Here is a 14,586-nt window from a genome sequence, read left to right on the forward strand (position 1 = left end):
GTCCTGCTGATTGATTTCATGTCCAAGGATACAAAAGTCAACCACGCGAGGCATTATGCGACTCTAAGCAAAGTTCTAAGGGTAATACAGAAGGAATTACGCGGCATTTTGACAAAAGGCGTTCGATTGCGCCAATTCACAAGGTGTGATGTTCACAAGGGACAAGGATGTGGTCGTGGTAAATTTCAAGGTACTTTAGTGGGCCTCCAAAAGGCCCTAAGTACACGAGACTCAAGCCAGGTGACCAAATTAGTATATGGGCATTTCCATGAAAATGTCAACTTTTTCTCACAAATTAAAATTTAGGCTGGAAATATTTTATCTTCATAAATCAACAGCTAATTGATTGAATTTCAAGAAATCAATGCTTGAAATATTATTCACAGCCTTGCTAAAAGTGTTCAAACTATACTTCGTTTAACAGACCTTTGAAGATGTTAAAAATCATTGCACTTTGGAGGTTGAACTCGCAGTAATTCCGTCATATGTTAATTATGGGCTTGTTTAGAAGGTATTTCGATAATTAATTTTGTTGATGTACATGAAAATCACCTTCATAAATGTTTCTTGATCATGCACAATTTTCTCTAAAGGTAATTCCGTCACAAATGGAATTGCCCATAGAGTATTAGCAGCATGTGCAATAGAACGCAATAGCAATACCTTGCAATGGATAGTATGACAAGGATTCTCTTAAATATGACGACCTTTTTTAGTTGTATATATATTCGGCGGCTTGCTGGATAGATTTTCTTTTGCCAAGGCATAGGAAAGACTCCATAAAACACTATTCACGGGATAATTAATAAATTAAAACAAACATCTTCATTGGATTGGAATCACTATAAAATCAAATAGACAAATACCCGCAATGGAAGATCATTCATCGGATCAAAACAATGTAACAAATTCTATTCTCCGATAGATATGCTATGTAATCAGTCACTCATTTTTTATCCGCAAGATGTTGATTCGTAACTAAGTCTTTTGAGCTTAAAAGAACAAAAAATTCACACAAAAAGGCACAAAATATAGATATATTTAAAGCCTTACTCATTTTTATTTCGCAAAATATTGGTTCGAAACTAAGTCTATCGAACTTAAAAAGACACAAAATGTGCATCATAAAGGTGGATGTAATAAAACGCGCAACTTAGCACCATTATTTTATGACCGCATTATTGATACAAAATTCCCGCGCATGAAATAAGTCGAGAATAAAACATCATTTCCACCTAAAAGTTGGGATTTTAAAAAAACAACAGAAAACGCTCACGGTAATATATTAACCAGATTTCTACATAACGTTGCCTCCATCATATTAATTATATTTTTGACGTGCCACGTATAATGTATGCACATATAATTCTTATCTCCTCGCAAATAAAACAATTCACTCTGATTAGTCCTGTTTCTATGAAGAAATTCCTGAATAGTTTTGTGTGTTGTGTGCTGATGCATGGATATGATTGCGGACACTATGAACGAAATGCTTAACGTAAGTAACCAAATATAAACTTGCAGGAATTTAATTTTTGAGGCTACGTACAAGAACAAGGTGGACCTAAAGAAAAATAATTGAGCAAATACCAAATGACGTCCAATTTGTGAAAGAATCAATGATAAAATATGAAAGGTGAGAATGTATTTGATTTTACGCAATCACCGCCTATAAAAGTGAACGAAGCAAAAATTGTCAGAACCGTTTTCATTACGATAGTAACCAAAACAAAGGTATCCATGGGCCACAAAACAAAAAACAAATACCTAAACAAATTAATAAAGAGCATTGATGTACGATAAATACGAGAGTACCCATATACGCATATTCCAACTGAAATCACAATTCATCTGTCACTCACACAGGCAATACATCACGACAAAGAATATTATAGAAGAAATTAACTATTAAAAAAATTGACGATTGTGAACTTCATACGTAAAAGTTTTTGTGGTATGACTTATATGCACTTCGAACTATAGAAAGAAAAATGAAGACATGTTTGAAATGAAGTTATGTTTGTAGTCATGGCTTCTACACCAAAACAACCTTAAAAAGTTCAATACACAAAGACCTAAACTCACCAGTCTTTGGAACCAGCAAAGATTCCCGAAGACTTAAATCCAGTCGATTAACTGTGAAGGTCAGCGTTTCTCTATCACAGAGGTGTAAGCAACCTAGTTAGAATAATTTGATCGTATTTCAACCATATTTTGCAGAACATTGTGTTTTATTTTCTTACTACGCAGGCGATTAAAATGGGGGCAAGTCGTGTGGAATTTATATAAGGAATATTTGAGGCAGAGCCCTGAAGAAATTAGGATTCGTCAACCGTATTGTGGGAATATTTTCGGATGAGAAAGTAAAAGAAAGGTGCTATTTCGCACTCTTCCGACCGCACATTGAATATGCAGCGATATCAAATGGGATCGGTTGCAGAAAGACTTAATCCGCGAACTGAATAAAATATAAAGGATATCAACGCATTTCGTCAAAACTGCTACGGGCGTACAGACAGCGTTATTCAGATGTTAAGCGAATTAGGCTGGGAACCGCTGGAGACTCGGAGGCTGCGCGCTAGGCTTAGATTGCTTGAACAATTGAGAATGGATATCTTTAAGAGCGACACGGAGAACATAATGTTAGAGCCACACTATATTTCCAGGTCCGATAGAAGCGATAAATTAAGAGAGATGTTTTGCCGAACGGATAGATATGGCAATTCATTTTTCTCACGAACCATTAAGAATTTTAATTAAGGCTAGTCGTAATTTCGCTACAGCATTTTCTTTGTTTGTGTAAACGGCTGGTGTTCTAACACCCCCTGCCACACGCCTTTTTTCCATAACAAAAGAAAGAATAATAGTCCAAGAGAAAGGAAAATTCGTCTGTCACTTACTGAGACTGTACCTCTTCATGCAGAGTACTACAGATATAATAATTCGTAGAAAAAGAAAAAAATGACGATTGAGAATTCCATACGTAAAAGTGTTTGCGATAGAAATGAGATTCACATCCAACAATGATTCAAAAAACTAAATAATTGGTTGAAAATGCAGTTAAGTTTGGAGTCATGTCTGCATCAACAAAGTCGACCTTCAAATGAAGAAGAACCTAAACCAATCAGTGTTTTCAATCGGCGAAGCTTTGCGAAAGACTAAAATTCAAGCCAAGAAATCTGAAGGTCATCGTCTCTCTCTTTCGTAAAGTAGTAAGCAGCCAAGTTATCTTCATTCAATCGTACTCTCAGCCATATATTTTGCTTAACATTATGTTGCCTTTTTTATTGCGGAGGCAATTAACTCCAAATCTGGAATTTTCGACGAAAGATTGCCCGTTAGAATGACTTGGTAAAAATATAAAGTGACGGTAGGTGTCTCGTAGTGTAAATGGAAACAGCTGGATAGGTTGTTTGGGAGTTAACCTTGTATATCTATAGCAAGGATCTCCTAATGACAAAGAATTCTTTAACTGATTTAATAACAGAATGCATTCGGAAGAAGTAAAAGTTATGTTAGGAGACTTCGCCATGATTTCAAACATACATTAGAGATCGACGCAAGAACATATGAAAAGGCCAATAAGGCCAATCCTTCACCAAGTGAAATAACACCCAGAAGATCACTCATAAAGCCCATTCATAAGACGCTAATATCAATGACGAATACTCAAGTGTAGATCAAGTTTTAGAAGCCACTAAGTGGTAAAATGATTAGTTTTGAAACAAATTAATTAACCATGCAACGGAAAATTGAAAAAAAAATCCGTCACCTCCATCTTGAGATCCACACAAAAAAATCTAATCGCATAAAACGATCTATCGTCCTAACTTTGAATTTTCCGTGCAATGGTGCTAACAATTCCATTCACGGAGGAGCAAACCAAAGAAAAATAAAATCTTCAATTCGTATACGAAAGCATATAATCCCGTGCAAATAAAAAACAATTTCTTCAATTTGAAGTAAATATTAGCACACCAATGGCAACTTTTTGGCATATAACACAATGAAATAATGTAAAATATTAAAAAATGAAATCCACTTACCATTTCTCCCCTCAGGATATCCCTCCGACGTAATACGTATAATTCCCAGAATTTCCATACTCGTATAACTGACACTGCACTATTTTCACTCGGAAACAATTTACTGAAAATAATAAGAAATAGACACATATTAACATAATGCTATCATCAAGCAGAAACCGAGAGTACAAAATACGAAGTATTAAATATTATCGAAGCAACGTCCGGCTATTGTGAACACGGAAAAGTTTACATCGGAAATTAAAGAAAACGAAATGCATTGATTGCGAATCCTTACCCAACATTAGTGTACTCACAATATACAAATTATTTGGTTTTTAGAAATCCCAGTTTAGACGAATGGCAAGGGTCAATTTTATCCTCATTTGAAAAAGGCCAGATTGGCGCCCATGCGATGCCACTCCACGTGACGTAACAAGGATCTAGTTACTATACGAGTAGTCAGAAGTTTTACATCGTCTGAGATTACCAATGCATGCATGAGGCACAGAGCTCAGGGAAATATCTCTTAATAATCACCGAATAAAACTGCCTAAGGTCGGAAAGTTTCCATCGTTTGATAGGGTATTAATAATCCTTATATAAGCCAAGCGCTACCTGATAGCAGTCTGCATCGTAGCGGTGCTCATGGCCTCGCACCAAGGTGGCCTCACACTGTGGCAGCAGAAACCAGAATGACGTCACACAGGCTTTTTCCAGCATTCATACTTAGCCATTGCGTTTTCACCTGCTAGAAAACGTTCACTTTTTATTTAATCGCAAAACATAGACATCGTCATTTGAAAAATTAAAAGCGTGAAATACGTAATCTAGGAGTAATAATATTTCGATTAAGGCAATAAAATTATGGGAAACCTCCCCATTACTCTACACCAGTGGTTCCCAAAGTGGGCGCTACCGTCCCCTGGGGGCATTGCTGTAGTCTATGGGGGCGAAAAGTGCCAAAGGGGCGGCAGGGGGGCGCCGGAGGGTCCCGACAATATGACAAAAGCTAAGGTTCCGTAACCTTTGTGTTGTCTTGGCTTTCAGGCTTTGTTTCTAAAGTTTACTTTGTTTCCGTGGAAGTAATTTAAACCATGCGTTTTCATACATTTTAAAGGAAGAACGGTTAAAGAATATTTCCAAGCCTTTCTTGCACATGGGAAACGAAGCATAGATTGTTGCGAGCTTTATCAATTTCCTTCCTTGCTTGAGCTAGAAGAGTAAGCTGGTTTATGTGATGATGATTTGAGCGTCTTTTGCGACCATTTAGCTACCATACATAACGATATGACGCAAAGATTTGATGATCTCCTATTGTTGGAAATTCCAGACTGGGTGATAAATCCATTTGAGGATACTGAGGCATAGCCACCCACATGAGGTAAAGTTCGAAAGAAAGAAACAAACAGATATATGGCTGACAGCATCAGTTTATGCTTGAATTTTTACACAGGGAAAACATGGACAATACAATTAAAGAAAAACAGCTTGGAGTAAAACTACATGAAACAGTTAAACTTTTACGCAACTAAAACACTTTCCAAAAATAATGTCTAACCTTAATTCAACGCATTTAATGCAGCAGCAATTTCCATGTTGATTTTTATACATAACTCCAGATATAAGTTCATATTTATCGTAGAATTTCGTTTAAAAATAGTAAAAGCTGCTCAAAAGACAAATAATTCAATTCTTAGTTTATTTTTTATGAGAAATGAACAAATATTTATTTCGAAAACTGACTGGACAAACAATTGTATGACCGCTGTCCCTTACCGCCAAGAGGGGTTTTAAAAGAGGAGAGGACCGGGTACCAGCTCCCGGATTCCGAGGGTAAATCCTAAACCCCGAAGCGTTGGGTCCCGAGACAAAGACGACGTAAACCCGCAACCGTCCTAAAAGGGGGAGAGCTAGAAAACGTACATATACGGCTTTCGATTTCCTGGCTAGGAAAATCTCACACGTAAATATATGGCCATCGTTTCCCGGGTCAGGAAACGTCCACACGTATATATACGTGTATAGTAGGGAAAAGGTTAAGAATTTACTAAAATTAGTGGTCAAAAATGACCTAAAATGACTTGGGCACCCTTTAAAACCCATGGATCGACACCTTTGTTGGTAACCCATTTCCTATTCTTCTTGACTGTGACCTTACTGGGTCAACGGTCTTAATTTTCGTATATAAAAGTGTTATTTCCGGTTTCCTCGTGTCCGGAAACCGTAACCGTGTCAGTTAATGGAACCGCATTTTTGATTTCTTGACCTCCGAAGGTCAAAATAACGAATTTACTAAATTGATTGTTTAAGGCCCAACTTGGTGAAAGCGATTCATTATTAAAATAAAAAAGAAGAACTTTGACAGTCTGCGTACTATTCACTGTCGTGAGCGTTTCTACGTAACTGTCATACCAGGGTTCAAAAATTCAATTTGAGGTAAATGGACCGTTCAAAGTCCTGACATGGTGTAAATATTCCAAATTTTAATAATCCGTACCTGTTTCTTCCCATACTGCAACCATTTTTTACGAAAACGCCGCGGAATTGAGCTCTCGTATCACATGAGCAAATGATTCCGTTTACAGAGCCATTATATTACTGAAGATTTCGCAACTATGATAACATTTTTCTATGAAAATTTACAGTTAACCATTCTCCCCTATCATGACTGTGTCTTACCAATCCATTTCATCAATACTTGAAAGCCACATGGTCATGCAGAGGAATGTAACGCAACAGTGCGTCGTTTTGGTGTCAGTTAGTGACAATTGACATAGTACATTTTTTTCCGCTGACCAAAATCGAGGGATGCGGGAGATAAATCGTTTCGTATCCAAATCAAGTCCATCCCAAGGATGAAAGATCAGAATAAAAAAATTCCCCAGCATTCACCGTTTTTGTTCCTGAGGGCCGTCACTGACTGACATTTTAACCTGTGGTATTGCTCAAGTTTCATATTTTGGTGCGTGCGCTTCATAGGCCTCGACTGGTACACTAAATTCGTGGCATAATATGTTCCTCGAGTAATAATGTTATATCAGCTTTATTTTTCTTGGTAAATTGTTTGTTTATGCAGCGGAATATTTTATTTTTTTGCCAATTGTTGACTTCGGCATGCCGCGTATCACCGTCACCTTCATTGTCGTCGCGTCGCTTCGGTACGTTTGTTGTGAAAGCGGGACATAGGGGCAGAATGATTGTTGAGATCTGAAATCCTTAATTGTAACATATGTCAGGATTTATTAAGATGGCAAAGACGGGAGCAGAGAGACAGCGCGAGCATCGTGAGAGGAAAAAATAAAGAGGTGAACGCGAGGAATTAAACAGGAAGAATAGAGAGCGTCAATGAAGTCGTAACAGATCATGGAAAGGGTGGTGTTGATGTAGTTGGGGGCAAAGGCAGAAACATGACCTGGGAAGCTTTTAAGTCGGGTTCTCCTGTAATAAATGCAGTGTGAGTGTGTAATTAAAACAGCATGAAAATAAAATTTGCAGAGATCCCTGTACACGGCATTTCTGCCTCCAATGAAATGCTGTACTAACAGTGGCACGGCATTTCACTCATTCGGAACACACTCTTTGTTCACCATGTGGAGTTAGTTGCTATAAATATAATTAAGATGTCTCCTTACGCAATAGATCATAGTGCTAGGAGTACTCACCATTTTAAGCGAGAATATAGAAATCGAAGCAAAATTACTGGATAAAATACATACTATGTGCTTATGTTTCAGTGGGGTAGCCAGGAATTTCGTTCAGGGGGGAGGTCTAACACAGGGGGAAAATGTTTTAAAAACAGGGTACTAAGTAGAGGGTTCTAAATTAATTTTAACTCTTTTTTATGAAGGAAAATAATTGTGTTTTTCTTTTGTGAAAATAATTTCGGGGGGGGGGGTCCGGACCCCCTGGACATACCCCTGACTATGCAACTGTATTGTTTCTTTTAAATAAATTTCTGTATTCAATATACATATATTTTGCAATGCTCATTCCATGAAAAAGAAAAGTTAACACGCATCAACTCACATGTGTCAGTCAGTGACAATTCCCGTCAGTCAGTGACGCTCCAATTTTATGGCTAAAGAGAGGAAACCATTACTTACACAAAGTCACGATTTTGCATACGTTTGGGCAACACTTAGAACTATTTTACGTATTTCGTGGATTTTCTTTATCTTGCATAATTTCAGAGCAATGCGAAGAAATGTGACAATGTCACAAAACGGAGTTTCATTTTTGTCAGTCAGTGACGACGACTTTGATGTTTAAAATCTCCGGTTCTATTGGGGTCACAGGGTGGTACCATAGCCAGTGTATGCTTTCACTAACTTGTTTTTGGTGTAATCCTCCAGAAAGTTCCTAAATTGATTTGTATTAAGTCAAAGGGGAAATACATGAACAAAAACAGGGTGTAACGGTCAGTCAGTGACGCGTAGAAACGCTCTCGTCTGAAGTGTGCGCAGAGCGGTCCCCAACTCCCCCATCCCCTCCTCCGTGCTTCTTCTTCATGTGGTCCACGTAGTAATCCTTTTTCACCGTCTTCAAGTTGCACTGCTTGCAGCTGAACGTCTCGCGATTGCCCAAGTGCAGCTTGCGGTGCGTGCTCAGGTTGCTCGCCGTATTGAAGGCCTTCCCGCAAACCTCACACGCAAAGGGCTTCAGATCCGTGTGCGTTATCTCGTGCGCCTTCAGGATCGCATTCAGGCGCAACGCCTTTGAACACAGGCGGCACTTGAACGGTCTCTCCTCCACCCCGGATCTGTGGTCGTTGCGCACGTGGTTCGTGAGGCACGCCTTCGTCTTGTACCGCTTGTTGCGCTGAGCGCACGAAAACCCCTTGCCGCTCGAGTGCGTTTCCATGTGCTTTTGGAGGGAGCCCTTGGACGTGAAGGTCTTTGAGCAAGCGTCGCAGCTGAAGGGCCGTTCTCCGGCGTGGACCGCCCTCATGTGATGGCCCAGGTTGGACGAGACCGAGAAGCGCTTCCCGCACACCCGGCATTCGTACGGTTTGACTCCGGTGTGGGATCGGGTGTGGAGTCGGAGGTCGCTCTTCGTCCTGAACGCCTTGGGACACGAGGCGCACTGGAACGCCCTCTCCCCCGTGTGGATCAGCACGTGACAATACCGCAGCCTCTCCAGCGTGAACTCCTGTCGAAAAAAATATCCACAAGAATTCTTGATCACACGACACACGGTAAATTGGGGCGACAACAAAATGGTGTCATAACACCATTTTGGTGTCGCCCCAACATAAAATAACAGTCTCACCATTTTGGTGTCGCCCCAATTTACCGAGTGTCGTGTAATCAAGTATTCTTGTGTATTTTTATTCGACACGAGTTTATCGTGGAGAGGCTGAGGGACCGCCACGTGCTGATTGCCCTATTCTTCTACCAAATGATCAATTCCGATTTATATTGTTCCAATCACCGTCATGAAAAACGACTTCGCAATAACGAGAATTTCGTAATAACGAGGAATACGTAGTGACGTTGTAATATTAACCCAAATTGGGGTTAATATTACAACATTGACGTAGTGACGTTGTAATATTAACCCCAATAGGGTAGTTTCCTTCATCAAAGAAAACGATAGGCATTGATTGCGATTCGTTGCCCACCATTAGTGTATTCATAATACACAAATTATTTGGTTTTTGAAATACCGGTTTAGACGAATGGCAAGGGTCAAATTTTATCCTCATTTGAAAAAGGCCAGATTGGCGCCCATGCGATTCCGCTCCGCGTGACGTCACAGGGACCTAGTTTCTACACGAGAGGATAGGAGTTATACATCGTCTGAGGTTACCAATGCATGCATGAGGCACAGAGCTCAGGGAAACATGTCTTAATAATCACCTATTAAATCTGGCTAAGGTCGGAAAGTTTTCTTCGCTTGATAAGGTATTAATAAACCTTTTTTAAGCCATGCGCTACCAGACAGGAAGGTACTCAGCTATCCGCTAGCATCCTGCGTCCTATCAGCGCTCAGAGCCTCGATCAAGGTCACTTCACAAGGAGAGAGGGGGAACCAGAAATGCGGCGCACGGACTTTCCTACTTACGCGTCGCGTTTTTGCGCGCTTGAAATTTTTCACTTTTCATTTAATCGCGAAAAATAGATATCGTCATTTAAAAATCTAAAAGCGCGAAATACGTACTCCAGGAGTAATAATCTTTCGATTTAGGCAATAAAAAAATAATAGGAAACCACCCTATTGGGGTTAATATTACAACGTCACTACGTCAACGGTCTTAATTTTCGTAAATAAAAGTATTATTTCCAGTTTCCTCATGGCCGAAAACCGTACCGTGTCAGTTAATGGATCTGTATTGTTGATTTTTTTACCTCCGATTGTCAAAATAACGAATTTACTAAATTGATTGTTTGAGGCATAACTTGGTGAAAGCGATTCATTATTAAAATTAAAAAGAAGAACTTTGTGCCCTCACATTAATATTTTTTCACAAATTTACGACCACGGTTTCAACGTTAGACGTCATCATCAGGTGAATGATATGACATTTGTTAGATAACAGTCATCAAAGTGATTTTGTTTTTGTACCCTCCCCAAGGGAGCCTCCTCCCCCTAACTTTTTTCTATCGTATGACCAAGTTATTTCCCCCTCCCTCTTCCCTGTTGACCAATCAGTTAGGTACCTTCCTCCCTACCCCTCCAAGCCTCGTGTAAAAGGATGCGATATGGACCTCTTTAGAGTTCACCTGATGATGACGTCTAACGTTGAAACCATGGTCGTAAATTTGTGAATATTAAAATCCAACAGTAATAGTTGAAATCCAACAGTAATTCTTGAAATCCAACAGTAACTGTAGAAAATCCAACAGTAACTGTTAAAATCCAACAGTTTTTTCGCTAAGGGGTAACAAAACATTTTCGCTTCGTTTCACTTGGCATCTCTGATTGGCTGGCCCTTACCCCTTGCAGTTGCATATACAGTTTCTCCTTAGCAAGACATTTATCGGCACAGCACCCATTTGAAAATGGTGTCAAGGTAGCAGCTACAGCCCAGCGTCATTAAGTTCTGTCATTAAGTTTTCATCTTTAGAGGATGGTTACACCGGAATGGAGCATAACATTTACTGCTTAATCTAACCATTTTAAAATACAGTTGATTCCGTTTAATGGGTCCACCGGTTACTTGGGGCAGCCGCTTAATTGGGGCGGATTTTGGAGAACAGAACCCAAGTGAGAAGAACAGAAACCAGTCCTATTCCTGCCCTATTTTGAAAGCTCTTGTTGTTATGCTATCCGCAAGAGGATAGGACTTTCCTTTAATAGGACTTATTAAATGACATTCATTCAGCGTCGCCCGAGGCTGTGGAAAATATTTTTAACAAAAATGTTATAATTCTTAAAAATGATAATAAATTAACAAAAATCGCTGATTTGTTGAACAAATTAATAGTATATTAAACTTATGTTGCATTGTAAACATTATTTAGTCTTCTTTCTGCAGTTAAAAAGTTTTTTTTAAGCCCATCTACAGGATAGTTCGCCTAATTGGGGCAGCCGCTTAATTGGGGCAAAGTGCACATGTCCCAATTAACCGGAATCTACTGCATTATTTATTACCGTATTGGACGGCTTATAAGATGCAATTTTTTCCTGAATTTGGTCTCAAAAAATTTACCTGTGTCTTAAACGTGAAGGATACAAGTTTAATTTCAGTACTCACTGCTATTTTTGCCTGGATAAAGTTTTGACACACGTATCATTTTCTGCATCTGCCATCATTATTTTATCAGGTTTAACTAAATTTTTCCAACAAAAATATAGCTCAAAAGAGAGAAATAGGATGTTTCCATGCGACACCACGCCGTTGCCGTCAAAAAGTAAACGAAACGAGTAGCGGTCGCTCATCCCTCTTTTGTTTCTGTTTTCCTTTGCATGCCTATGTTACTTAAACGGCGAATGCAAAATGTGAGAATTAAAAGAATATCTGTATTTTGTTATTTCAGCTTTATTTTGTATTATGTTCGATTGCTTGGCGTTTATTTTTTTATTATTAAATTTATATGTGTAATGTTCAAAATACCTTGCCGATTGTTGATGTTCCTTAATGAAAATATGTTTGTTAATTGCATTCAACAACCATGTTGATTGATACTAATGTTTCCCTTGGAAAAGATGTTTGAGTTGTAACATCGCGAAGCCTACCAATGAAGTAAGGAAAAAGGTTTACATTGTGCGTTTAATAGTTTATTTTGATGTATTGATGAGTTATGACCAAAAATTACACCATATAGTAAGTACAGTAAAACCTCTTTACATCTTAATGGAGGGGACCAAAATTCGGGCAATTTGATGTATGGAGGTTCACTATAGAGAGGTTTTAGTGATAGGCACCATTTTTTTCATATCCTTTGGAAATGAAAGGCACTAACTGTCTTTTAAACCATTATATTTATGTGTTTAAACACTCTAGGAGAATAGAGTTGAGAGCTGCGGCAAACCAATCCTAGGATTGTTGACCAGTGATGATGAAAAACTCATGCATGCATCAGTGAACATATATTTATTATTTAATAATTACAGAAAGCGAGTACTATCGCATGCTTTTTGCCATGATTTGAGAGAAAACAACGTGATCTCTCTTAATTCAACAGTCACTTAAAATGATTACGATAATTGGATACCTTTTTTCTTATTTACAGTTAGGTATGCTCTCATTCTGAACCAGAACCACAACTAATTAATAATATGAAAATTACCACATATTAAAGGTGTATAAGAGAAAAAATAAGGGTTATCATTTATCGCTGAAAATGTCGTTCCGTGTACGTAATTGCGGCTGCATTAATGGTCTGTAATGTCTCGGTATGATTTGCGGAGGAAGTAAGGCGGTCTCGGGGGTATCTCCTTGGTATGATAAGTGGAGGTTTTACGATATAAAGAGGTTCACTACAAAGAGGTTTGCCTACAAATTTACATGTAAATTAGACAGGACTGTAGGGGTGCTATGATGTATGGAGGTTTATGATGTAAAGAGGTTCACTACATAGAGGTTTTACTGTATTGACGCTCATGGGATTGGAAATGCTTTGGTAAAAGTGGGCGTGGCTAATCCTACTTATATCACCCCCATTCCAGCCACACTTTGCTCCACGCACGCAACCAGTGGTTCCCCCTCCTGTACATATATTCACAACCTCCATCCTCTTTACTTTTGTATCCCATCTCAAGAGAAGGGGCTGATGCAACCACCAAGGACACGAAAACATTTTAAAATGCATACCCCCTAGGATACACAGCTGAACATATACAGTAATAGGGTGGTTTCCTATAATTTTTTGTATTGCCTAAATCGAAAGATTATTACTCCTGTAGTACGAATTTCACACTTTTAGATATTTAAATGATGATATATATTTTTCATGATTAAATGAAATGTGAAAAATTTCAAGCGCGTGAAAACACGGCGGCTAAGTATGAATGCTGGGAAAACGCCGCGTGACGTCATTCTGCCGCCCTGTGAGGAGACCTTGAGGCGAGGCTATGAGTGCTGATACGTCGCAGGATGCTGGCAGGTAGCAGAGTACCCTGCTAGCTGGTAGCGCTTGGCTTAAATGAGGGTTATTATTCCCCTATCAAACGAAGGAAACTTTCCGACCTTAGGTATTTTAAATGTGTGATTATTAGGAGATGTTTCCCTGAGCTCTGTGCCTCATGCATGCATTGGTAACCTCAGACGATGTAAAACTCCTATCTACTCGTATAGAAACTAGGTCCCTGTGACGTCACGTGGAATGGCATCGCGTGGGCGCCAATCTGTCCTTTTTCAAATGAGGATAAAATTGACCATTGCCATTCGTCTAAACTGGTATTTCTAAAACCAAACAATTTGCATTTATGAATACACTAATGGTGGGTAACGAATCACAATCTATGCCTTTCGTTTTCTTTGATAAGGAAACTACCCTATTGTACCGAGACAACTAGAGACCATTAATGCAGTTGTGATTACATGCATTGAATGAAATTATGTAATATCGGCAATAAATGCTTCACCTTTATTTTTTTCTTATTCCATATTCAATCAGATTTCGGTGACATTCGGGTATTCAAGGATAGGAAATTTTTTTTTTAAATAATTAGTTAGCGAGAGGCGCCTAAATACCAACACCTATAATTTGTTAAACGATTTTGCGAAAATTGTCTAATTTATGGTAATCAGCAGGGCTATTCAGTAACTCTTTACCTGGTCGCGAAGACGAAAGATTCCGTTTACGTGGTTACGCCGCGTAAACATTCGAAGACGCGTAATTTGCTATTCAGTAGGCTCCACGAAAACATTTTCGTGCCTTCCCCTCCGCGGTAGTGGGGGAAGTCGAAGATACCCGAAGTTTTCCTGCAATACGTCACTGCGAGCCAATCAGAGAAAATCGGCATGCAATTGTCCTTGAATTTACCTTGCCAAAAGCCTCATATTTCTCGTATATTCCTGTAGCGTGCGCCAAGTCACAGGAGAAGGATGGAGAGAAATCACGCCACACTCGCTTTCAAGTCTAAAATTCAACTGCCTTTATTATGTCCTGTT

General features: G+C 39.0%; 1 protein-coding gene across 1 annotated transcript; it reads right to left on the minus strand.

The window, feature by feature from the left end:
- Positions 1–8,450: 8,450 nt before the first annotated feature.
- On the minus strand, positions 8,451–9,299 carry LOC124163781 (zinc finger protein 121-like). Its single transcript, XM_046540865.1, has one exon. It carries the CDS (start codon positions 9,297–9,299, stop codon positions 8,451–8,453), a length of 849 nt encoding a protein of 282 aa, XP_046396821.1.
- Between the last annotated feature and the right edge of the window lie 5,287 nt (positions 9,300–14,586).

The sequence above is a fragment of the Ischnura elegans genome, chromosome 8 (genome assembly GCF_921293095.1).
Source record: "Ischnura elegans chromosome 8, ioIscEleg1.1, whole genome shotgun sequence".
Taxonomy (NCBI): Eukaryota; Metazoa; Arthropoda; class Insecta; order Odonata; family Coenagrionidae; genus Ischnura; species Ischnura elegans.